This window comes from Neopsephotus bourkii, unplaced genomic scaffold (genome assembly GCF_033783945.1).
Source record: "Neopsephotus bourkii isolate Nb327-2 ecotype Australia unplaced genomic scaffold, CSIRO-AGI_Nbou_v1 NB_1682, whole genome shotgun sequence".
NCBI lineage: Eukaryota > Metazoa > Chordata > Aves > Psittaciformes > Psittacidae > Neopsephotus > Neopsephotus bourkii.
The window spans coordinates 18,479-43,886 of record NW_026902156.1 but is presented as its reverse complement, the minus strand read 5'-3'; the positions used below and the strand labels follow the sequence as shown (position 1 = coordinate 43,886).

At 46.8% G+C, this 25,408-nt stretch overlaps 3 protein-coding genes across 3 annotated transcripts; all 3 read left to right on the top strand.

Annotated features, from left to right (window-relative positions):
• Positions 1-10,105: 10,105 nt before the first annotated feature.
• LOC133224482 (olfactory receptor 8U3-like) lies at positions 10,106-11,065 on the top strand. The gene has a single exon (XM_061375973.1). The coding sequence runs from the start codon at positions 10,106-10,108 to the stop codon at positions 11,063-11,065; it is 960 nt and encodes a 319-aa protein (XP_061231957.1).
• A 5,300-nt stretch (positions 11,066-16,365) lies between these two features.
• On the top strand, positions 16,366-17,409 carry LOC133224479 (olfactory receptor 5AP2-like). The gene has a single exon (XM_061375972.1). The coding sequence runs from the start codon at positions 16,366-16,368 to the stop codon at positions 17,299-17,301; it is 936 nt and encodes a 311-aa protein (XP_061231956.1). The 3' UTR covers positions 17,302-17,409.
• Positions 17,410-23,741: 6,332 nt separating this feature from the next.
• Positions 23,742-24,668, top strand: LOC133224491 (olfactory receptor 5AN6-like). The gene has a single exon (XM_061375980.1). It carries the CDS (start codon positions 23,742-23,744, stop codon positions 24,666-24,668), a length of 927 nt encoding a protein of 308 aa, XP_061231964.1.
• The last annotated feature ends 740 nt before the right edge of the window (positions 24,669-25,408 follow it).

Sequence of the window (25,408 nt, the reverse complement as noted above, 5' to 3'; positions counted from 1 at the left end):
TCTAACTGGAATTTCCCAAGCTGCAAATTCACAGTAGGCAATCTCAGATTTACCCTCATCTGCAAGATCAAGCACATGGAGAACCTGCAAATCAAACAGAATGGGACACCATTCTTTCAGGTATTCTGTGTCTCTTCAGTCATACAATCATAGAACGGTTTGGGTTGGAAGGGACCTTAAAGCTCCTCCAGCTCCAAGCCCTGCCACCAGCAGGGACCCCTTCCACTGGAGCAGCTTGCTCCAAGCCCCTGTGTCCAACCTGGCCTTGAGCACTGCCAGGGATGGGGCATTTACCACTGCTTTGGGCAACCAGAAGTCATGAAGCAACATGTGCCTGTTCCTGAGCTGTCCCAGTTATATCTTCATGCTCTGTACTGAGCCACACAGACATAATTCCATAATCCTAGACTATTATCCCAGTGAAACATTCACATGAACACCGGTAGAATGGGTCAGACTGCATGAACCCAGGTCAAGAAGCACACAGGCATCTGGGACTGAGTTCAGTTGCCTGAACATTGACTGTTAACACCCTGGAGGGGCCCCTGGGGCTCCCTCTGAGCTTTCAGATGTTGCTCCAGAATGACCCAACCCTTCTGAAGGTTGCATGATGTACATGTCAAGTGCATGGCAATGTCCCCAACCCTTCAGGACAGAGTAAATGGCACCACATTTCTATAGGAGGGCAACCAAACCTGACCTGGAGCATTTCACTGCATCTGTCTCCTTCCCTGCAACTTAACTGGTACTTTCAACCACAACTTAGAGGAAAACATGCAAAAAAAATAGTGGTTTCTTAGATCCTAAATTATTATTTTTCCTTTATAAAGTTTTAGTCCAACTGAAAGGAAATTAAAATAAATCTTTTAAGACTGTTGGGAGGAAGGATTAGGAGATCTGAAATAGTTTCATTTTCTTCAAATTTAGATAAATAAAAGTTGAGTCATTAAATCAGAGTTTTGTGTCTCCATCTGTGCTCGGTGAAGGTGTGTTCCTGTATCTCTAGTATTTGTTCAGACAAAGAGAGCAGTTTCAAGAGTTCAAGTGTGAAGACACACACACACACACACACACACACACACACACACACACAGAGCATCCTCCCCTCACTGTGTTTCCATCCCCATCAGAGGCTGGGGTCAGGCTGCATGAACTGGGCTCATTTTGGACTCATTGAACCAACCACGTTGTAAAACACCTTTAAGCTCACCCAGTCCAACCCTTACCCCAGCACTGCCAAGGCCACCCCTAACCCACGGCACTGAGGCCTCATCTCCACAGTGTGTGAGCACTTGCAGGGCCGGTGCCTGCAGCCCTGCCCTGGGCAGCCTGTTCCAATGCCTGAGCACCCTCTGGGGCAGGAATTGTTCCTCAGCTCCATCTAACCCTGCCCTGGTGCAGCTTGAGGCCGGTTCCTCTTGTCCCCTCTTTTGGATTAAAACCAACAGAAATTAGGTTTGAGGGGGGCAGCTGATGCAGTTTGACATCCAGTGGGCCTTCAGATCCTGACTGGAATTAGTTGAATCCAGAGAAAGCTATTCTGAGATGCATATAGCACGGAGAGAGGGTCCATGGTAAAAGTCCTTCTGATGTTCAGACCTGCTCTGGACCACATCCATCCTCACCAACTGTCCTAGGATGTGACAAAACATCCTCTTATTCCCCTCCCTCCTAGAAGGGACCTGACTATCTCATAACTGGACAAGGAGTTTTAGATGCTGAGGCAGGCGACCCCATTCCCATGCTTATTCTCCAATCCCAAACTCATAATGATAGGAAAACCACATTTCTGAAAGCCAGTCAGACATGGAGGATGGATGTAGTGGACTTCAACTTGCCTCACAGCTTAAAAGACACAAGCACATCCATCCCAAGGCAAATAATGACAAGAATTTTAAAGTATGAGGAGCCCTTTAGCAGGTCCAAAAGTGAGGAGAAATGCAATGAGCTTCTACAGCTCCCTTTATTAGGGGTCAAAAGTAGATAGGGACAAAGCACCCCTTTAGCAAGAACCACATTATCTGCACATGTCATGAAGTCAGGGGTGTGTCTTTAAAGAGCGGGTATGACCAAGTTTGTATGGGCACAGAAATCCCCTCCAGCAGGCCCCAGACCCAGGCTTTCACAATAGAAGCACTCACAGCTATTTCCATCACAAGAGATGCTGCTCACTTTGACAAAGTAAGAAGTGGTCCCTGGGGACCAACCACCCTTCCAGGAGTCATCAGCTTTAACAAGACCTTCTGGGGGTTACCAAGGAAGTTTCCTCATCACCACGAAAGCTTCTCAGAAGACTTGGATGTGACTTACCTCATTCTTCATAACAAGCCATCAGAGATTAATTAGCTGGGATAACAAGGAAGAAACTTTCTTCTTTGTTAACAAAGTTCACTTCTACAGCTGCCTTGCTTGACAGAGATGGCTCATGCCCAAAGCCAGTGAGCTGGAGGATCAGTGTGTTGGCATGTTTGTGTATTAAGGACAACTCCAGGGGCCTGGATCATGGAATCCCAGCCTGGTTTGTGTTGGAAGGGACCTTAAAGCTCATCCAGCTCCAACCCCAACCCCTTCCACTGGAGCAGCTTGCTCCAAGCCCCTGTGTCCTTGAGCACTGCCAGGGATGGGGCAGCCACAGCTTCTCTGGGCACCCTGTGCCAGCGCCTCAGCACCCTCACAGGGAAGAGCTTCTGCCTAAGAGCTCAGCTCAGTCTCCCCTCGGGCAGGTTCAAGCCATTCCCCTTGGCCTGTCCCTACAGGCCCTTGCCCAAAGCCCTGTCCAGGTTTCCTGAATCCCCTTTAGGCACAGGTTTATGGAGAAAAGTTTCTTTCCCATTGCTCTGAAAAGAGCAAACCAACACTCATATCTTCTAGGCAATTATTTCCTATCCATCTATGCAGAATACAACCCCTTCTTCAGGAAGTTAATAGCTGCTGTCAGCAACCTTTATAAAAGCAAACACACAACCAGGACACTGCCTACATCCATTTTGCTTTCCTGTTCTGTCCAGGAAGTCCTTTATGGATGCTGAGCATTGAGGCTCTACTGCATTACAAATGATTGATCAATAGACCTGATCAAGGCCAGGTTGGACACAGGGGCTTGGAGCAACCTGCTCTAGTGGAAGGGGTCCCTGCCTATGGCAGGGGGCTGGAACTGGGTGAGCTTCAAGGCCCCTTCCAACCCAAACCATTCCATGGTTGCATGAAAAGCTGCTTTCAGCTTCTCACTTCTGAGTGGAGCTTCTGAAGGAGCCCAAACCTTCAGCACAATGATCTGATGTTCCCCATTAGACTTAAACTGACTCTTCAGTTTATGGCCTCTGTGTGCTCTAAACAAAACCCACATTGTAGCTCTGTCTGCCCATCACCCTTCACTGAAAGAGAACCATCCACTTTTTCCAGATGAAACCCCTGATATGGATGATTAAAATAGAGCCAAGCTGAATCAAAGCCCCCAGATGCATCCTTGTCTCCATAAGAGGAACCTTTGGTGACTAATTCAGATGTGGCAATCTACAATAAGATAGGATGACTCCTTGTATCAATGTGACTCAACCCCCAAATCCTGGAATGAGAAATCATGAGTAACCTGCAGCTGGGATGGAAAATAAGCTTGGCCTGGACGGAAAGACTTAAGGAGAAGAGGAGGGGATGGGGGAGTAATGGACAACACTGAGAGTCTTTGAGCCATGAAACAAGTTGGGCACATCTGGTTACGACCTATGACCAGAAGCATGGAGCATCTGTGTCATCAGCATCAGATGACATCCAAGGAAAGCCAACACTGCTCAGGCAGTGTCTTGAAAGGCTGTTCCTGAACCAAGTTGGGTAACTGCTTATCACAGGGGATGAAATTCCACCCTGCCCCTAGGTCAGCATGGTGGTAGCTTCCCATGGAGCAGGCCCATCCAGGAAAGCAAGACACCAGCTACATTTCCTATGAGAAAATAAGTAGATGGGCACATGAAGCTGAGAGCTGGTCTTGATAAGGTTCCCCACCACCATGGTGATGGAGATGAGTAAAACAGTCAGAAAGAAGAGCTTCTATACGTTGGTGAAGCCCAAGAGGACAAAGGTGGTCACACTCCAGTGGTTTCCTCCAGCCACTCTCTTGGCAGCAGGAGACAAAGGAACATGCAAAGAGGTCGAATCACTTCCCCCAGCTCATAGGAACACACAGTGCATAATGTGTGCAGGATTTGGGGTTTCCTCTGTGAACGCACCCAATTACTTGGAGATAAAAACATGATGGTTGAAGTCCTAAATAATAAACTGAAAAATAATACCTTGATAAGATAATGCTCAATCATTCCTATATGGAAAAAATAATTTTAGAGCTTAAATCCTAAACCTCTGGCTGGTCTGTTATGGAAAGAATTGGTCAAGCAAAAGATAACAAAGTTCTCAAAAGCATCCAAAATCTTTTTAAGAAGTAGGCTTGTTTGGGATGACATTATTCCTGTTTGTAGGAGTTGTTCTTATTTAAGGACAAGTAAATACAATAATATCATGCTTAATTTGCCACATGAATTAGTGCTGTATTAAGTAGATAAGAAACCACATTGGAGTGATTTTCTGACTCTCTAGTGATGCTTGGGTCAATTAAAGCAACACAAGAATCCCTGTTTGCAATTCCATGTACATGTAGCTTCAAGGGAAAAACCAGGCCCTCCTCATCTGAATTATACTTGCATGTATTTCTCCTCTGTTCTTATATTTAAATAACATGTGTGTGTATAAATCCATATAAAAAGATGACTGCTGCTCATGTTTCCCTTAAATATGCATTCACCTTAAAACAATGCAGAGATGACCTTAAAGTATGCATATTGCCTGTTGAGAAATGAGCACCACTCCTCCTTCCCCTCCCACTTCCCTCTTTCCATCAGCCCCTTTTCAAGCAAGATGACCATTTCTTCAGCACAATTCACCTTCTCCCTCCACCCTTCCCAAAGCAGCTTTTACTGCCCCATTCCCCAGCCTGTGGTCAGATGTTCATTGCAGAAAGTTCCTTGACCCTCTGCCAATGCTCTTCTCAGGGTGCTGGTGGGTGCCTTTGCTTCAAGTACACATTGATGGCTCATTTCAACACAGTGAACACCACAACCACCTTGTCCCTCTCTGCTAAGCTGCCCCCGCAGACTGTCTTGGTGCTTAGAGCAAGTCTTCCCCATGGTCAGCACTCAGCATTTTCCCTTTTTGAAGTCTGATTCCACCTGCCTATTTTGGACCCAAAACTGGCCTTTGAAAAGCCATTTTGCTTCATATGCCTCCAAATTTAAATAACCTCAGGGTGGCTCTTTCCTGCTTGCAAAAGGAGGAAACAAAACCAAGACTGGGACTTGCTCCCTATACAGAAAAGCAGGCAACAGCAGACAGGGGTTTGCTAGGGCTTTAACACCTTTATATGGGTTCAGAAGATCCAGCTGAAGTTGCCTAAACCCACCTCAGACATGGGGGTGAAGGCAACTGCTGTTTCCCATTGCTAATGGCTCACACACTCAATGGCAACTTCCTCATCCTCATTCTTCTCCCTCACCTTCGGTAGTAATTACATAACTTTGACCAACATAAACAGTAGGCATCTCAAACAAACCTCTTGCATCTAACAACACCCCAAACAGCCATTCTCAATACCACTGCTTGTCTAAACAGGGCAAACCATCACCCATCCCACATCAAATACCCACATCCTATCACACACAGAAGCATCCCTTTCTCTGCGGTCTCTGCTTTACACATACATGCTGACACTGCAGGTCTCTAAAGCCAGCTGAATCCAGTCCTCTCCATGGGACTGTCTGTCCTTGCTGAACCCAACCTTCCAATTCTCACTTTCAATCTTTCCCAAGATACAGGAAATGCAAACTGCTCTTTATTGGATACAAAAAACATAAATGAGAATCCCAGAGTGGTTTGGGTTGGGAGGGATCTTAAAGCTCCTCCAGCTCCAACTGCTTCCACGGGCAGGGACCCCTTCCCCTGGAGCAGCTTGCTCCAAGCCCCTGTGTCCAACCTGGCCTTGAGCACTGCCAGGGATGGGGCAGCCACAGCTTCTCTGGGCACCCTGTGCCAGCGCCTCAGCACCCTCACAGGGAAGAGCTTCTGCCTAAGAGCTCAGCTCAATCCACCCCCATCTCTTTACAAGCCATGAACAGTGGTAAAGGCAGACACAGAGATGAACTCACCAGTGCCTGAAGAAGATCTCCTTGCTTCTTCCACCAGGACCTCAGGAGGGTTCCCTGCTCCAGGGCAGCAATGGTGTCTAAAAGAAGTCATTCTAATATCTCCCAATTCTCTTTCAAAAGCAAGAAAGAGACACCTTGGCCAATAGTTTTAATGGGAGTAAGACCAAACTGAGACTCTGCCTTTCCTTTCTACATTAAGGGAAACTAAGGTAGCTCAGTTTCCAGCTAGCCTAGGTAAGAGCTGGTAATCCATGTTCTTGGATCTTCCCATACATCTAGAATTCACACAATGGATAGGAGTGATCACCCCAGTGCAGGACCTACATGTTTGAAGTCCAAGTGTCCAAATCCTTTCCAATCAAAACAGGGGAAAACCACATTTCCCTTACTTCTGAGTCTTTTTTAACCTACCAAAAACAGGAAACATACCAGAAACCTCCTAAGAGAACCTCATTCATCCTCTTTCAGGTAAGGCTCACATTAAGAAACAAGCCTCAATGTCTCTCCTTTATAAACCAAGGTCCCATTACAGCTAACGAGACTCAGGCCAATGCAATCAGCAGAGTTCATTCAGATCTCTTCAGCTGCAGCAATGGAGGTGTCTGCCTTGCAGTGAGATGCAGGAACCCCACCAAATCTCCCACAGCAATAAAGTGAACTGATTGACCCAGTAAACAATAGAGGTGACATGGTGCATTCAAATGTAAGGAGATAAGTGCTTGCCCAACGACATTTGAGGTGATTCCTAAATCCAGTCACCAAGTGCCCAAAGAAGGGGAGGCAGCTCCTACCCAGCATTTGCTCAGCTGCCTTTAAACCAGATTTAACTACAATGAAAGCAGCTCCACCTGGAAGGGGAGAGCTAAAGCCATTAGGAGCTCAGCAGCAGCAATGCCAGAAGCCACGCTCCTCATTGCCTGCTCATCATGACCCACCAGGCAGATGCATTGCAATGCTGGCTGCTGCTTCTGCTTCCTAGAACCTCACCTCTGCTTCCAGTAGGGTCTCCCATGCCAGTCAGGTCTCAAATGAAGGGTCAGACAAAGTGTGTCCACGGGCAGGATGGGCTCACTAGCCTTCGGGCAACCATCCTAGGAGAAGGACAACTCCAACTTCAGAGATGGAGCTCTTGTAGCCCTGTAAGGCCATGCATCTAAGAGAAGGACACTCTAATCAAACCTACGGCCTGAGGACTTTGCTGTCACCGTCCAAGCTCGCTAGGCCCTGGCAGATAAACCTCAGGTGTAAAGGGTTGAGGCCAGTTCTGCGCACGCTGTGCCTCACCTAAAATAAATCCACTGCGCAGGCCCCAAGGGTTTACCCACACTTGCAAAGCCCAGTAGCGACAGGCGAGGGACGAAACGGAACGTGGTAAGTGATAAGCTGCACTGGAAGGGGCATGCAGGCGGTTCAGGACATTGGTCACTCCAGATTGACCCAGGAGACACCTTCTGCTGTGCTTTTTGTAGCCGGATTTGCCTACCCCACATTGGCCTTCTTAGTCATCAGCGTGCTTGTAGTAAGCGTGGGTAAACCCCTCCCGAATCTTTGTTCACGAAGTCAAGCCATGGTGATGATGATGATGATGAGTTCATCCTGGGACAATTCACCCCTACCTCAAAAAGCCCTTTTCTCACTGGAAAAGCTAAGAGTCACCACCTCAGGTGTTGGAAATCCAAGCTCTAGATCACAGTATCACAGTATCACAGTATGTTAGAGATTGGAAGGGACCTCAGAAGCTCATCCAGTCCAATCCCCCTCCCGGAGCAGGAACACCTAGATAAGGTTACACAGGAACGTGTCCAGGTGGGTTTTGAACGTCTCCAGAGAAGGAGACTCCGCAACCTCCCTGGGCAGCCTGGTCCAGTGTTCTGTCACCTCACTGAGAAGAGGTTTAAGTGGAACCTCTTGTGTTCCAGTTTGTACCCATTGCCCCTTGTCCTATCATTGTTTGCCACTGAGAAGAGCCTGGCTCCATCCTCGGGACACTCCCCCTTTATATATTTATATACACTAATAAGGTCACCCCTCAGTCTCCTCTTCTCCAAACTATAGAGACCCAGCTCCCTCAGTCTTTCCTCATAAGGGAGATGCTCCACTCCCTTCATCATCTCAGTTGCCCTGCGCTGGGCTCTCTCCAGCAGGTCCGTGTCCTTCTTGAACTGAGGGGCCCAGAACTGGACACAATATTTCAGATGCGGTCTCACCCAGGCTGAGTAGAGGGGAAAGAGAACCTCTCTCGACCTACTAACCACCCCCCTTCTAATACAACCCAGGATGCTATTGGCCTTCTTGGCCACAAGGGCTCATGGTCACCCTGTCGTCCACCAGGACCCCCAGGTCCCTCTCCCCTGCACTGCTCTCTAAGAGGTCGTTCCCCAATCTGTACTGGAACCTGTAGATGTGGATAACCCCACTGGGGATGAAAAACTGGGCTCTCAAATGTCCACAGAGGGACATCAGCAAATCCAGAGATGGAGTCATTTGTACTTCATGTCCCACTTGGGACCCTCTGCAAGGTCAGAAATGGCTCTAAACCCATTCTCATTCTGGTGCCAAGGTCAAACTGAAACCTTTGCATGGCCCACAAGTATGTCAGAAATACCCTATGATCTGCTCATCACTGCTGCTGTGTATTTGTGATCAGGGATGGCTCACTAATGCCCTGTCTCTCAGATGCCCAAGCACCACAATGCCTTTCAGAGGTGATTTCACACCCTTTGCTTTTCCTTCTCTTTGTTTTCCTCTGGGTAAGCATGAGCAGCCCTGGAGGCTTCCTCCCAGGAGAGCACATGCAACTGTATTTACAGCCCCAGCACCACAAGCTGGGCTCTAGGAGTCTGGCAGGAGCTCCCCTCTCTTCACATCAGGTGCTTAACAGAGCTGATGCTGGTGCGTGGATGTTCTCTGCTGTGTTGGGGATAAACGGATAAACCCTTGGCTCCCATCACTCAGTGGCAGAAGGAAGGCACAGGAGGTAACACCAACACAAAGCAGAGCTTCACCTGCACTGAGGCAGTGGGCTTGCTTCTGCGTGTTCTCGTGTCCTCTTTGGGAAAGCTGTTCCAGAAAACAGCCTTACCAATGGTGGATTTATTTCTAAGAAGAGGGAGCAATGTCTGGTGCAGGTTGTGTGTATTTTACACAGGCAGGTAAAGCAAGAGGCACTGATTTATTCAAGAGTTAAATGAGCATGAATCTTGTTTTGTTATAAAGAAATGCAACATTTCCGATTGCCAGCAGTATATGGTTGCTAACAAATCAGCCTTTGGAACCAACCTTTTATAACATCAAGTACATTTTAAAGCAAGCAACTTAATGCCCATGGGTTTAGGATGCTGCAGTGTGCTGGAGCTCAGGGAGTTATAAAATATCTATTTAACCCTGTGAATGTTATCTGTTGTGAATGATCTCAAATATTCTGATAAATGTGATTTGGTGACTGGAATGATAACTAAAAGCTGACGGAAAATGTCTGGAAGTCATTCATGTGTAAGCTGAGATTTCACTGGGAAAGTGACTTTCTCTTGCTTCAGGTTTACATTCAGTCCAATGAGGTTCTCCTGAGATGTCTTCTGACACAAAGTGCCTCTAATCTTAAGGCAATTGAAGATCTGATTCTTTTCCCAAATATAAAGAACCCATCTCTGTGAATAAATCCAGAGTCTTAATTTTCCCAGCATAGAAATCTGAAAAATGGCTTCTGTTGCTTCAATATGCTCTTTGTTATTTTTCAAATATCTCAGCCTAAAACTATACAGTATATATCATTTGGGTGAAAAAATGTAGTCGTGTACACTAAAATGTAGTAGTTAAAATAGTCACCGATTGGAGTTAAGTATGGTCCAAATCTGAATCTCCATTTTTGATCAGTCTGATGTTTCTCCTCCTTTTGCCTTAGCAGGTAACACTTTGCTATGGGAGGAAATCAAACCCAGATTAAATTCGTCCTATTGGGAATTACAGAGAGCCCACATCTGCAGACTCCTCTTTTTGTCTTGTTTCTATTGATTTACATTGTCACTTTAGTGGGGAACTTCGGCATTATCATCTTGGTTCGGATGGTTCCCAGCCTCCACACCCCCATGTACTTCTTCCTCACCCATTTTGCCTTCACTGACATCTGCTATTCCACAGTCATCTCCCCCAGGATGCTGGCAGACCTGTTAGCAGAGGACAAAACCATTTCTTTCACTGCCTGCATGATGCAGCTCTTCACCTTTGCTTTCTTTGCTACTATCGAGTGTCACCTCCTGGCCATGATGGCCTATGACCGGCACGTTGCTATCTGCCACCCCCTGCTTTATGTGACCATCATCTCCAGCCGTGTCTGCTGGCAGCTGGTAGCATCATCCTATCTATTTGCCTTCCTCAGTGCCATCATCTACACATGGTGCACGTTTGGAGGTTCCTTCTGTGGTCCCAACCGCATCGACCACTTCTTCTGTGACGAAGTTCCTGTGCTAAAGCTCGTGTGCTCCGATACCCACAGCAGCGAGATGCTCATCTTTGCCTTTGTCACCATCAATGCAGTGGGTGTAAGTGTGGTCCTTTTGCTCTCCTACATCTCTATCATCCGCACCGTGCTGAGGATGTGCTCAGCACAGAGCAGGGCCAGAGCCTTCCACACCTGCGCCTCCCATTTAATGACTGTTTCCATGTACTTCGGGGCCGGATTCTTCACCTACCTACAACCTCCATCTAGCCACAGGAGCCTGGATAAGGTGGCCTCCATCTTCTATGCTGTGCTCATCCCCATGCTCAACCCATTCATCTACAGCCTGAGGAACAGGGAGGTGATGGGATCTCTGGAGAAATGTGGAAGGAGGTTGCTCAACCTCTGGCAACATAGAAGATTTTTGTCATCCAGTACATGAACTGTTCATCCCAAGTGAGAAATAATATGGGGCACAAAAACAAAGGGATTTTTCCCAATAATCCCCATTATTTGATGTGGATTCTTCCACAGTTCCTGCACAATACTCAATTACAATATTTAATGAGATATAGACCACCCCAGATCTCATCTTCTTTCCTTGGAGGGAAACCAAGAGGAGAGGAACCTCTTGGTGGCTTCCTTTGTGAGGCAAAAGCAGCAGTGGCTTCTCTAAGTGCACTTATTGAAATATATTTCCTTCTACTCATGGCCTTGAAGGATCATCTCAGCTTTTGAGAACTAAGCTTCTACTTACCCGCTTATGAAATCATTTCTAAAGCAGATGGGGAACTACAGTGGTTTAAACAGCTAGGCTGAGACTGCATGGCTAAAAATAGTATAGCAGGCTCCTTTTAATTAGTAAGATGGTCAAATATGGCAGAAAAGAGAGATGTAGATATATGGATTTCTGTGTATGTGTGTCTTTAAGTTATTACCTCAATACCAGCTGTTATTTGTAACATATATGATACATGATGTCTGATTTTTATGATGCTATTTATCTTCACTTGGGAGAGACGACAGTCTAACTCTGCTTTCATAATGTCAATCTTTGCTGTATTCAAAAGGAAAATTGTAATAAGATAAACCTGCCACTATGTGCAGTGCCATCATTTTTTAAATGAGATGGATTAGTAAGTGCTCCAATGGAATAGACTGTCAGATCTGCTGCTCACTGAGATTGACCCTTCCACAGGGCCCCCATGGAGATCACGGAAGAACCAGTCTAGCTTTATACCTGTGATTTCATGTCATGGGAACCCAGCTTAGGGCCAAAGGGGTGATACCTATCCTACCACTGTGCTGCCCGTGTATTTTTGAGGACTCTTCAAAGCCTTAACAGGCTATGCTCCAGCAGCGGCCCTTTGGTGTCCACCAGATGACTGATGACCATGATGTTTGGTCCTGGCACTACACAACCTCAAACTTCATTTCACTTCAGTCAGCAGCAGAAATCACCCTCAATTATCCCAGGCTCCTTTTCCTCACAGGAAACACCAATCAGCTGTCCTCAGTCCTAACTTTTGTCACTGATAAAGATGCCTTTTTCTTGCAAGATTCTTGACCTTGTCCCTCTGCTCCAATAAAACCCCTCACTCTTACCTGTGAGTTCTTTATTAAAGCTGCTGGGGTGGGAGGGAAGAGGAAGTGCAGTTTTACATTTGCTTGCTGGAAAAGAGTCAGAGAAAAGGTTTCAAATGATTCACTGCATTTGTTTTGCCTTTCAAAGAGAAGAAGCTGGTGGGAATCAAGGTCTCAAGCTGCACCTTTGAATATCAAAGGGAATCCCTCCCAAGCTGCAGCTTCACAGGAGATTTCACTTAGTTATTGTAGGCAATTGTTCCAGAGTTTGAGGATTCTGGGTTGAGAGAAATGGAACCTGATAATGAATCACAACGGGTTTAGTAATACAGGGAAAATATAGAGATAACAAAAGATACAGTAAAGGCTAATTCTGATGGTTGGCTATCTCACCAACCCCAAAGACCATGTAATGACGATCAGGAAACCGGCTCTGAGAAACATCATCACAGTGCGAGGTGGCAGGCTCAACATAAGCAGGGGTTCCTGTGAAGGCAGTGTTGACCTGGGTGCTATGAGGTTCTGCCTCCACACACCACATGAGGCTCGGGCTTTTATACTAGCAGAAATGCACACTCATTCTGATGCAGGGGTCCAGCCCTCATCGGAAGAAGTGGCCAGCAATACCTAGAAAGGTCTCCCAGGGCTGGGACTTTTCCAGGGATCAGCCAAAGCGGGATCTAACAGAGAGGAGCCAAAGGAGGACTTTTCAGGGAGGAGCCACCACAGACAAACAGTACTTGTCCATTTTTGTGTGTTTCACCATGGACCATTATCTGGTGTCACTGACACAGCAACAGAATTCATAATAACGGTGATGAACTGTGCTGAGAGCACCCAGTGTGAAGGACAATTTGGGCACATCAAGGGATTCTCCCATTCACTTTAAGGGGTGCTTTACATTCATCTTAAGTGCCGTTCACTTAAATGGTGTGATACATGCAATTCCATTTGGAGATAAGCACCTATATCCCACGTCCATCCCCAGCTCGTGCTCAAGCACACCAGGAAAACCAAATTGTCTATTTCCCATAAGAATTAATTCTGTAGAAAGATTCCATAGAAAAAAGACAATCCTGAACCCAGAATCGGTCGTAACTGAGAGCTGTCTGGGTCAGAAAGAAGCAAAAAAACACTGGTGTGGGAATACATTTTTCCTTTACCTGTTGTGAGTGAGAATTAACTTACATTTGGGAAGCACACGGGTCGTGAACAGTGTCCTTTGTGTGCTCTGGCAAACAGTAGTGAGAGGTCTGGGGAAAAGTGGCTTCTACCTGTGGTCGGTGAGGGAGCCAGAACTGATGTAATTACTTGCTGACAAGCTTGGCAGGACAGAGACTCTGATGTCAGAGAGCTTCTTGAAATCTTGCACCACACCTTGTTTTCTTCCTCCTATTTTGTCCCATATTGTAGCTGAGACATATAGTACAAATAGAATCATAGAGCCACAACAAACCCAGGTTTCACCTCAGGAGATCACCTGGTCCAAGCTTTAATGGGAAAGGGAGCCTAGATGAGAAGTGTCACTTGTAGGGGTCATCGCTGCTTGATAAATTACCCCACTACGGTGTTCTTATCCCCTCCTTGGTTTTAGAAAGATTCCAAAGCAGAGACATGTGAAATGCTTAAAGGTTTACCTAGACATGGTGCTGCATTCCTAAGACAGGGCTGGATTGCCATAGTCTTGCATGTGGTGGATTCAGCTCAGGGAACTCCCAAGAGGAGCCTCAGTCTAACGTACAGGGGAGGAACAATTGTCAATTCCAGCAATACAAGAAACAGGCTTGGGGTTCTGGAAATACATTTTATGATAAAAGCATCATTGCAAGATTCTGCTTCAATCTTTGCCAAGAAGGGATCTGAAAATTCAGAATCCCCTGGCTGTAGACACCAAATTCCCATACCAGGTAGATAACAGAGGTCCTGCCATAGAAGTCTAATAATATACTTGGTAAAACAGAATTAACTAACGACCAGAGATAAATATTGGGAAAAAGTTCCCCTTAGTACTCTATTTCTGTCACAGAGAAGAATAACTCCTTTTTTAGCCATGCAGGAACACAGTCTGGCTGGAGAGGGACTGCCATGGCAGTGAGCAGTGGTTGGGCTGTTGGGTGCAGAGGGTGGTGGGTTCTACTCTGCAGGAGCCTGGGGAATGCCACAGGGCTTTGTTTCCTTAATCTCTTTAAACAGAGACAAAGAAGAACACCACGGTGTGTAGGAACCATCCCACAGTACCTGAGAGAGAGAAATAGGGCAGGAATAGAGACCTAGGCCAAGAGCAGCAAAGACTCCAAAGCATCAGGAAAGTTGTGATGATGAAGCAGACACAAGACCAAGCCAAGTCAATCCCCTGCTCAGCATCCAGTCCAGAAATCACTAAACAGATCCACAATGAAGCCTAGATCACCATCAAAGGATTCCTTAGATGTGCAGAACTCCTACTAAACTGGAAAACACAACTGCTCTAATAAAGCACAAGCTCCCTAGGCTGAGCTAAAATAGAGATGGGGCACAAACAGGCAGAAGGTGGGGATGGACCCCCAGCTGGGGCTGCTCAGTAGGACAAAGGCCTATTAGCTCACCCTGGGACAGCTCATCCCTGCCTCAAAATGCCCCTTTCTCACCCTTGAATGCAGTGGAAGCCCAGAGTCACCAGCTCAGATGTTAGCATCCAGACACTACATATGGATAACCCCACTGGGGATGGAAAACTGGGCACGCAAGTGTGCACAGAGGGACAGCAGCAAATACAGAGATGGAGTCACTTGTGCTTCAGTTTCTATTTGAGGACCCTCTGCAAGATCTGAAATGTCTCTAAACCCATTCCCATTCTGTTGCCAATGTGAAAGTGAAATCTTTGAATGGTCCACAAGTATGTCAGAAGCATCATGTAAGCTGGTCATCACTGCTGCTGTGTAGCTGTGATCATGGCTCCATCACTCCATGTCTCTCAGATGCCCAAGCACCACAATGCCTTTCAGAGGTGATTTCACACCCTTTGCTGTTTCTTCTCTTTGTTTTCCCCTGGGAAAGCATAAGCAGCCCTGGAGGCTTCCTCCCAGGAGAGCACATGCAACTGTATTTACAGCCCCAGCACCACAAGCTGGGCTCTTGGAGTCTGGCAGGAGCTCCCCTCTCTTCACATCAGGTGCTTAACAGAGCTGATGCTGGCACATAGATGTTCTCTGCTGCACTGGGGATAAACTCTTGGGTCCCATCACTCGCTGGCAGAAGGAAGGCACAGGAGGTAACACCAACCGAAAGCAGAGCCTCACCTGCACTGAGGCAGTGGGCTTGCTTCTGCATGTCCTCAGGTCGTCTTTTTACTGTCTTTGTCAGAGAACAGTCTTACCAAAGTGAGTTTTCTTCATGAGAAGAGGGAGCAATGTCTGATGCAGGTTCTGTTTCTTTTACATAGGCAGCTTAAGCAAGATACATTGATTTATTCAAGACTTGAATGAGGATGGATTTTATATTGTTATAAAGAAATGCAACATTTCAGATCATCAACAGAATATAGTCACTAAGAAATCAGCCTTTGGAATCAGCACCTTGTAATATCAATTCTTTTTTAAAACAAGCAACCCAATGCCTATGTGTTTAGGATGCTTCAGCATGCTGTAGCTCAGAAAGGTATAAATCATTAATTTACCAGTGCGAGTGTTATCTATTGTGAATAAGCTCAAATAGTTTGATAAATGGGGCTTGGTGACTGAATGATAATCAAAACCTAAGAGAAAATGCCCAGAGGTCATTCATCTGTAAGCTGTGATTTCACTGGGACTGGGACTTTCTCTTGCTCCACGTTTACATGAGATCATATGAAATTACTCTGAGGTGTCTTCTGACACAAATTTCCTTCAAACTGAAAGCGAATAAAGATCTGATTCTTTGCTCAAACCCGTGTGCTTCACTAAATCCAGAGTTTTAATATTCTCAGCACAGAAAAGCAGAAATGCCATTTGCTGCTTCAACAAACTGCCTCTTCTCTCCTGAATACCTCATCTGAAAAACATAAAATATCTATCTTTTGGTTACAAAATATATTGGAGTATTTTAAAGTGTCACAGTTGAAATGGTCATTGATTGGAGTTAGATATGCTTTTGGTCAGTGTGATATTCTCTTGCTTTTGCCTCAGCAGGTAACACCTGGTCATGGGAGGAAATCACACCCAGGTTGAATTCATCCTGTTGGGAATTACAGACAGCCCTCGTGTGCAGACCCTTCTTTTTGTCTTGTTTCTGTTGATTTACATCGTGACTCTCGTGGGGAACTTTGGCATTATCATCTTGGTTCGGGTGTCTCCCAGCCTCCACACCCCCATGTACTTCTTCCTCACCCATCTTGCCTTCACTGACATCTGCTATTCCACAGTCATCTCCCCGAGGATGCTGGCAGACCTGTTAGCAGAGGACAAAACCATCTCTTTCTCTGGCTGCATGATGCAATTCCTTGCCTTCGCTTTCTTTGCTACTATCGAGTGTCACCTCCTGGCCATGATGGCCTATGACCGGCACGTTGCCATCTGCCAGCCCCTGCTTTATGTGACCATCACCTCCAGCCGTGTCTGCTGGCAGCTGATAGCATCATCCTACCTACTCGCCTTCCTCAGTGCCATCATCTCCATGTGGTGCGTCTTTGGAGGTTACTTCTGTGGTCCCAACCGCATCGACCACTTTTTTTGTGATGTAGTCCCTGTGCTCAAGCTCGTGTGCTCTGACACCCACATCAATGAGATTGTCATCTTTGCCTTATTCACCATCAATATCGTGGGGGCAAGTGTGATCATTTTGCTCTCCTACATCTCTATCGTCCGCACCGTGCTGAAGACGTGCTCAGCACAGAGCAGGGCCAGAGCCTTCCACACCTGCGCATCCCATTTAATGACTGTTTCCATGTACTTTGGGACAACATTCTTCATGTACCTACAACCTCCATCTAGTCACGGGAGCCTGGATAAGGTAGCCTCCATCTTTTACACCGTGGTCAACCCCATGCTCAACCCACTCATTTACAGCCTGAGGAACAACGAGGTGAAGGAGGCTCTGGTGAGGTGCGGGAGAAGGTTCTTAAACCGCTGGCAACATTAAACAGTTCTGTCATCGAGGACATGAACAATTCACCTCAAATGAGACAGCCTATGGGGCACTAAAACCATGGAATTTTCCCAATAACCTTCATGATTTGATGTAGGTCCTTCTGCACATACTGCACAAAAGTCAGTGCCAGTGATAAATGAGAAAGAGACTCCCCAAATCACATCAAGACCATGCGAAAACTGATTCAGATTCAAGCAGGTACAATGACCGGTCCCAGATGTGCCTATCCATGACAAGCATCTCAAATGAAGATTACCCTGCTCATTGCAAGGGGCTTGGAACAGATGGTCTTTGGAGGTCCCTTCCAGCCCAAACTGTCCTATGATTCTATGATCCTTCCTCCGAAGGAAACCAAGAATAGTGAAACCTCAAACTTGAATTCACTTCTCAGTCACTTGTATGAAGAAATCACCCTGCATTGTCCCAGACCTCATTTCCTCACAGGAAACACCAATCAGCTTTCCTCAATTATAAATTTTGCCACTGATAAGTATCTATTTTTCTTCCAAGATTCTTGACCTTGTCGCTCAGCTCCAGTAAAATTCCTCACTCTTACCTGTGAGTTCTTTATTAAAGCTGCTGGGGTGGGAGGGAAGAGGAAGTGCAGTTTTACATTTGCTTGCTGAAAAAGAGTCAGAGAAAAGGTTTCAAAAGATTCATTGCATTTGTTTGTGCCTTTCAAAGAGAAGAGGGTGTGTGAATCAAGGTCTCAAGCTGCACCTTTGACTATCAAAGGGAATCCCTCCCCTGGTTGCAACTTCACAAGAGATTTCACTTTAAGGCAGAAACTGTAGACTATATCATTCATAATATAGAATGATGAATGGTGCTGAGGCTACCCAGTGTTGAGGACAATTTGGGCACATTAAGAGATCATCCCATTCATTTAAGTGGTGTTTTACATTCATCTTAACTGCCATTTACTTAGATGGTGTGATAGAATTCCAGCACGAGACAAGCACCCACATTCCATGCCCATGCTTAACTCTTGCTAGTGCACACCAGGAAATACCAAATAGTGTATTTCATAGAGGAGTTAAGACAGTGGCTCATTTCCACAGATGAAAGACAATCCTGAACACAGAATTAACTGATCCTAACTGAGAGCTGTCTGGGTCTCAGAGAAGCCAAAACACACCAATGGGGGAAAATATCTTTCCTTTACCTGCTCTGAGTGAGAATTAACTGGTGTTTTGAACATAATACAGATGGTGAACAGTTTTTTTTGTGTGCTCTGGCAAACAGCAGCAAGAGATGAGATGTTGTCTTTTGTCTGTGGAAAGTGACTTCAACCTCTGCTCAGTGAAGGAGGCAAAACCGATCTAATCAGATGCTAAGGAGCTTGGCAGGAAAGAGACCTTTGATATCATAGAATCATAACATCATAGAATAGTCTGGGTTGGAAAGGACCTTAAGATCATCCAGTTCCAACCCCCCTGCCATGGGCAGGGACACCTCACACTGAACCATGGCACCCAAGGCTCTGTCCAACCTGGCCTTGAACACCACCAGGGATGGAGTATTCACAACATCCTTGGGCAACCCATTCCAGTGCCTCACCACCCTCACAGGAAAGAATTTCCTCCTTAGATCCAGTCTAAACTTCCCCTGTTTCAGTTTGAACCCATCACCCCTTGTCCTATCACTGCAGTCCCTAATGAAGAGTCCATCCCCACTATCCCTATAGGCCCCCTTCAGACACTGGAAGGCTGCTATGAGGTCGCATCAGAGTACTTCCTATAAAAACTTCACCACACCTTGTTTTCTTCCTCTATTTTGTTCGATATTGCTGCTTAGACTATACATACAAAATCTTAGAGCCACAAAAAGCCCAAGTTGGGACTCAGAAATCATCTGGCCCAAGATTTGGTGGGAAAGGGAGCCTAGAAGAGAAGTGTCATCTGTAGGGTTCATTACCCCACTCTGGTGTCTTTATTTCCTCTTGGCTTTAATAAAGTTCTCAAAGCAGAGAAACTGAAATGCTCAAACATTTATCTTGGCTCTGTGTTCCCAAGAGAGGTTTTGATTGCAATAGCCTTGTATGTAGTGGATTCAACATTGTGATTGTCCAAGGGGAACCTCAGTCTAATGTGCAGGGGGGCACAACTGTCAATTCCAGCAATTTAAGAAACAGGTTTGAGGTTCTGGGAATACCTTTTATACTGAAAGCATCTTTGCATGATTCTGCTTCAATCTTTGCAGAGGAAAGGGTCTACATAATGCAGAAACTCCTGGCTGTAGACACAAAATTCCCACACCAAATACATACCACATTTCTTCTCGATCAAACTCTAATATTGGTAAAGGAGAGGCACTATGGACCAGAGGATGACACTTGTATATAACGTTCAATTCATCACTCTATTTCCCTCACTGAAAATGCTATCTTCTTTTTGCCCATGCAGGGACATGTTCCAAAGAGAGAGGGACAGTCAGAGCAGGGAGCACTGTTGGGTGCAAAGGATGATGGGTTCTACTCTGCAGGAGCCTGGGGACTGCCATGAGAGTTTGTCTCATTCATCTCTTTAAACAAAGTCGAAGGGGACATCAGGGTGTGCAGGGACCATCCCACAGCACCTGAACTACAGAAATATGGCAGGAACAGAGACCTGGGCCAAGTTCAGCCAAGACTCCAGAGCATCAGAAAACCAGGTGATGATGAGGCAGGTCCAAGGCCAAAACATGTCAATCCAGATGAAATCAACCCCCTGATCAGGGTCAGGTCCAGCAATGCCTAGGGAAATCCATTAGCAAGCCTAGGTCACCATCAAAGGATTTCATAAGAGTGCACACCTCCTGCTAAACAGGAAACCACAGTGCCTCTAATAAAACTCAACCTCCCTGGAGTGAGCTTAAATAGAGATGGGTGGCAATCGGGCAGGAGGTGGGGATGGAGCCCCAGCTGAGGCAGCTCAGGGGGATAAAGGCCTATTAGTTCACCCTGGCACAACTCAGCATTGTCTGGAAATGCCCACTTCTCGACCTTGACTACAGTGGAAGCCCAAAGGCACCAGCTCAGCTGTTGGACATCCAGGCACTGCATGTGCATAACCCCCCTGGGGATGGAAAACTGTGCCCTCAAGTGAGCACAGAGGGACATTAGCTGCTCCAGAGATGGAGTCACTTGTGCTTCATGTCCCATTTGGGTACCCTCTGCAAAATCTGAAATGTCTCTAAAACCCATTCTCATTCTGCTGCCAAGGTCAGACTAAATTCTTTGTATAGCCCACAAGTATGTCAGAAGTGTCCTAGGAGCTGCTCATCACTGCTGCTGAGCCGCTGTGATCAGGGATGGCTCATCCATACCATGACTCTCAGATGGCCAAGCACCACAATGCCTTTCAGAGTTGATTTCACACCCTTTGCTTGACAACAAGCAAAATGCACCCAAAGAATCATCTACAGGTGCACTAATAAAGCCCAGGAACAATAGCTGTAAATATGTGGATTTAAGGAGATGTCTTCCCCCTTCTCCCACACTGAGAGGAGGGAGTGGGTGACAAGTGAATGTCTACGTGACTCACCCCTGATTATTTTCACAACTTTATCAACTGGCTTTCCTAACGCTACTTAAACAGGATTCCAGCATTGCAAAGAGAGTTCCTGAAACCATTTCTACACTCAGTTACCCCTTGTTAACATCTTCCTATATAACCCACCCCAAATGTTGATTTTGCCTTTGCTGAAGTCACTAAGACAGTAATTGTCCCCACACCAAGTTTTTATCATTTCACTGGGGTTTTTCTTCCATTTTGCTATGAGCAGTGATGGGAAGAGCAAGAAAACAGCAACCACCTGAACTCAAATCAACACCAGAACTGCTGTAGTACCTAAACAAAATTCTTTTCACTGATATCTGTCTACTAGGTCCAAGTGTTGTGACACGTATTACCCACCATACTGTGCTCTTGGTGTGTGGATTCAGGAAACAGTTCCCTGTCTACTTACTGCAAGAGATTTTAGTTTATGGAGTTGGAGATGTCCCTGTGTTAGTTTGTTTCACAGAATCCCAGACCGGTTTGGGTCAAAAAAACCTCAGAGCTCCTCCAGTCCAACCCTGCCATGGGCAGGGACCCCTTCCACTGGAGCAGCTTGCTCCAAGCCCCTGTGTCCAACCTGGCCTTGAGCACTGCCAGGGATGGGGCAGCCACAGCTTCTCTGGGCACCCTGTGCCAGCGCCTCAGCACCCTCACAGGGAACAGCTTCTGCCTAAGAGCTCAGCTCAGTCTCCCCTCAGGCAGGTTCAAGCCATTCCCCTTGGCCTGGCCCTACAGGCCCTTGTCCAAAGCTCCCCTTTAGCTTTCTCTCACTCCCCTATTAAGGCATTCAAAGGCCACAGTAAGGTCCCCCTGGAGCCCTTTCCCCCTCTTGCTGCCCATTACAGTCCTTTTATCGCACTTCCCATCTGATCCTTCCCATCTCTTTTCTTCCATTATCAGGCACCTCTCCCTCAAGCTCTCCTTTCTGCCTTCAATTTCCAGCACAATGGGTGGAAAAAGTTAACAGCACCATCAAGGAGAGCACAAGGACTGGGGCGGCCTCAGTCCCCAGAGACTTAAAGAAACAAATTCCCCAGGAAAGCCTTTCCAGGCAGAGGAACGACACGAGGGTGACCATGAGTAACCAGTATGGATGCACCAAGGGTAAGTTAAGCCTGGCCAACCTCAGTGCCTTGGTTGATGTGAGCACTGAAGCTTGGATGAAGAAGAAATAGTGGACAGCATTTACCTCACTGTTAGCAAGCTCACCACGATCTTCTGTTGGCTCCTTTGCAGCCAAACTTGTGAGCTATGGTTTGAGTACAAGGAATTGAAGATGGGTGGAAAGCTGGTTCATTGTACATGGACCCTGGCACCAACTCCAATTGGCGAGCTCCCTCTCACCTTGCTGCCATCATAATATCAACCATGGCCCCTGTGAAGCTGTAGCTGCCTCAGAAATACTCCAAAAGTGGATGTGAAAGGTGGGGTTCTGTGGTTTGCTCTAAGGGAGCCCAAAGCCCTGTTGCTTGCTCAAGCTGAGGTCATCTCCTTTGGGTACACTTCTCCAAACCAAGCAGCACAGAGAAGAGATAATGACCTGCTGTGGGCTTTGTCACCTCCTGCAGCCCAAAGGGATTCACAGTCCCCACATCCCCACATCACTTGAAATAGGAAGGGGGTTTGCTGATGCTGGTTCATTCCCAGGCTCCCTGCACAGCTCCAGGCACGTTCATCTTCACATCCATCACTGAGAGCATCAGGAGGGCATCAGAGACAGAGCTGAGATGTAAGTGAGGGGCAGCATCTTCCAGCCCATTCTGAGCTCTCTGTGCAAGGACAGTGTGTGCTGAGCCATCATTCTCTTGTGGTTCTCTCTTGCCAACAAGCAGCAGCTCCTGCCTCCACCTCCTGCCCTACTACAGGGTCCTGGGTTCCAGTTCTTGATGATGCTCTGGGCTTCCCAGGATGCTGCTGCTGTGAAGGCAGGCTTGGAGATCACCCTGGTGGAAAGCACCCTAAGGAGGCTTCCTCTCCTCTGCGCACAAAGGGCCCCTGGAAGCACCAGAAGCTTCAATGTACAGGACATTCAGGGTGCTCCCAATTGCTGAGATGAGGCAGGTCTGAAAGATGAATTTTTCCCTACCAAGCATAACGTTAAGAAGAGATTGCTGAGCTCTGGGGTTGCCTGTTTCTATTGTAGTGTCGAGGAACAGCCAAAGAACCCAGAAAAAGCTTTTAAAGCAAACAAAATGTGTCAGGAGGGAGGGGGAAAACCAACCTAAACCTCTGTGTAAGAATGCCTAGGTTAATAGTATGGTTTTGGTTGACAGGAACTTAGAGCTGATCCAGCTCCAGCCCCTTGCCATGGCAGCGTACACATTCACTAGAACAGGCTCCTCCAGTTCTCTGCAAACTGCACTTTACATAGTTCAGGAATGTATGACAATTTCCAGTTAGGAAGAAAACTAGCAGAGAGGGAAGAAGCGGGTGGTTGGCAAATTCCCACAAGAGGATGAAGGATCAACTCTGCACTGTGAAAGCACCACGTTTCTCTGTGTTCCAGGTTGAGCCGGATGGTCTCCAAGCCCCAGGCTCAGCACCAATGCAACCAATGAAGTGCAGCACTAGGATAAAGCTATTCAGGTGAGCAACCTACCAACTGCTTTCCATAGAGGTCATTGATCAACATCTCAAGGTGAGCCAGAGGAGCACACACCACATTGTACCATGGTGTTTAACTGCTTCAGCACCCCTTTGTTCTACCTGTGCTGGCACAGGACTTTCCCCAACCTGTTCCTCATTGATCTCTGCCTGAACTCTCCCTTTCCATCCTGCAGGACTGTCTCTGAGCAGCTCCCACCACACAGAGGCTTTTCCACCTGGGACAGCACTGCCTCTTGGAGAAGAAACCTCCAGCCAGGAGCTCACACAGAAAGCACCATCCAGCCCATGGCACAAAGCAATTGCACCCAAGCGACCGAGTTCAGCCTGGTGGGGTTCACAGAGGAGCCGGTGACTCAGGTCTACTTGTTCCTGCTCTTCCTGCTCACCTACCTTGTCACCATCGTGGGCAACCTGGGCATCATCATCTTAATCAGGGCCAGCCCCCACCTCCACTCCCCCATGTATCATTTCCTGGGCAACCTGGCCTTTGTAGACCTCTGTTTCTCCACCATCGTCACCCCCAAGATGTTGGTTGACTTGATGTCACAGAAGAAGAGCATTGCTTATGCTGGGTGTGTGGCTCAGGTCTTCCTCTTTGACTTCTTTGGGATGACTGAGTACTTCCTGCTGGCTGCAATGGCCTATGACCGTTACGTGGCCATTTGCCATCCCCTGCTGTACCCCCTTGTCATGTCCCCAAAGTGCTGTTTCCAGCTGGTGACTGGCTCGTACCTCGTGGGGCTGACCAATGGCGTGGCACAGACCATCAGCATGTCCACCCTGTCCTTCTGTAGCTCCAGCACCATCGACCTCTTCTTCTGTGACATTTCCCCTCTCATCTCCCTCTCCACCTCTGACACCACCCTCAGCCACATCATCCTGACCACTGCAGCATCTCTCTTTGGTGTGTCCAGCACCCTGGTTGTCCTGCTCTCCTACGTGGCCATCATCGCCACCATCCTGAGCATCAATTCAGCCGAGGGCAAGCGCAAAGCCTTCTCCACCTGCACCTCCCACCTCACCACTGTCACCATCTTCTGTGGGGCATGCTTCTTTACTTACTTAAACCCCAGCTCAAGCAGCTCAAGAGGAGCAGATAAATGGGCTGTGGTGCTCTACACCGTGGTGACTCCCATGCTGAACCCCTTGGTCTACAGCCTGAGAAATAGGGAGGTAAAGAAGGCACTGAAGAGACTCTTGAAAATAAAATGATCTAGAATTCTCCCAGTATAGGCTCAGATAGAATGGAGATGTGGGGAGGTGCTCACCTGTTTGGGAAGTGCCTTAGATGGACAACTTTTGGGGAGTCTTCTGCAGCTGAACTTATGTGATGGCTTATTTGATATCACCAGCTGAATACACAAATATGAACATTGCAAAGGCTTTTACAATTGCTCTGAGTCAAGGTATGGGCTTTGGTGTGTGTTGCTTTCCTTTTTCTTGGCAAATCAGAATAAACACAGAGTGAATTCTACTGTTCCACTAAATGAAACCCCTTTTTAAACTTAATGTGAAGTCATTTGGGGCCATAAGAAAAATACACCAACATTTATAGCAAGATAAATGGAGAGGACAGCAAATAACAGGCACACTGTGGAGAAAGTATTTACAAATTTTGATTCTCAAACCTCATTAAATGATTTCCACCTCTATTCACTTCATTCCATTTCAGACAGCAAAGAATTCAAGTTAAATACAGTTCTTGGGTGACCTCTGTTATGAATGAAGGTGCTTTGAAAGAGTTTGAAGAAGTGGGAGTCATGAATCCCCACCAAAGGGCAGATACTATCAAGGAACCCCTGTCCCCTGCTCCACACCTTGGCTTTCCAGCTCCCTGTTGGCAGCAATAAAAGCCAGGATCTCCATGGCAGCCTGAGCAGAACAAAGCACAGGAGCTGTGGACTTATTCTGAAGCCTCCAGACCTGCTGTATGGCAGCCCAGAGTGATTACA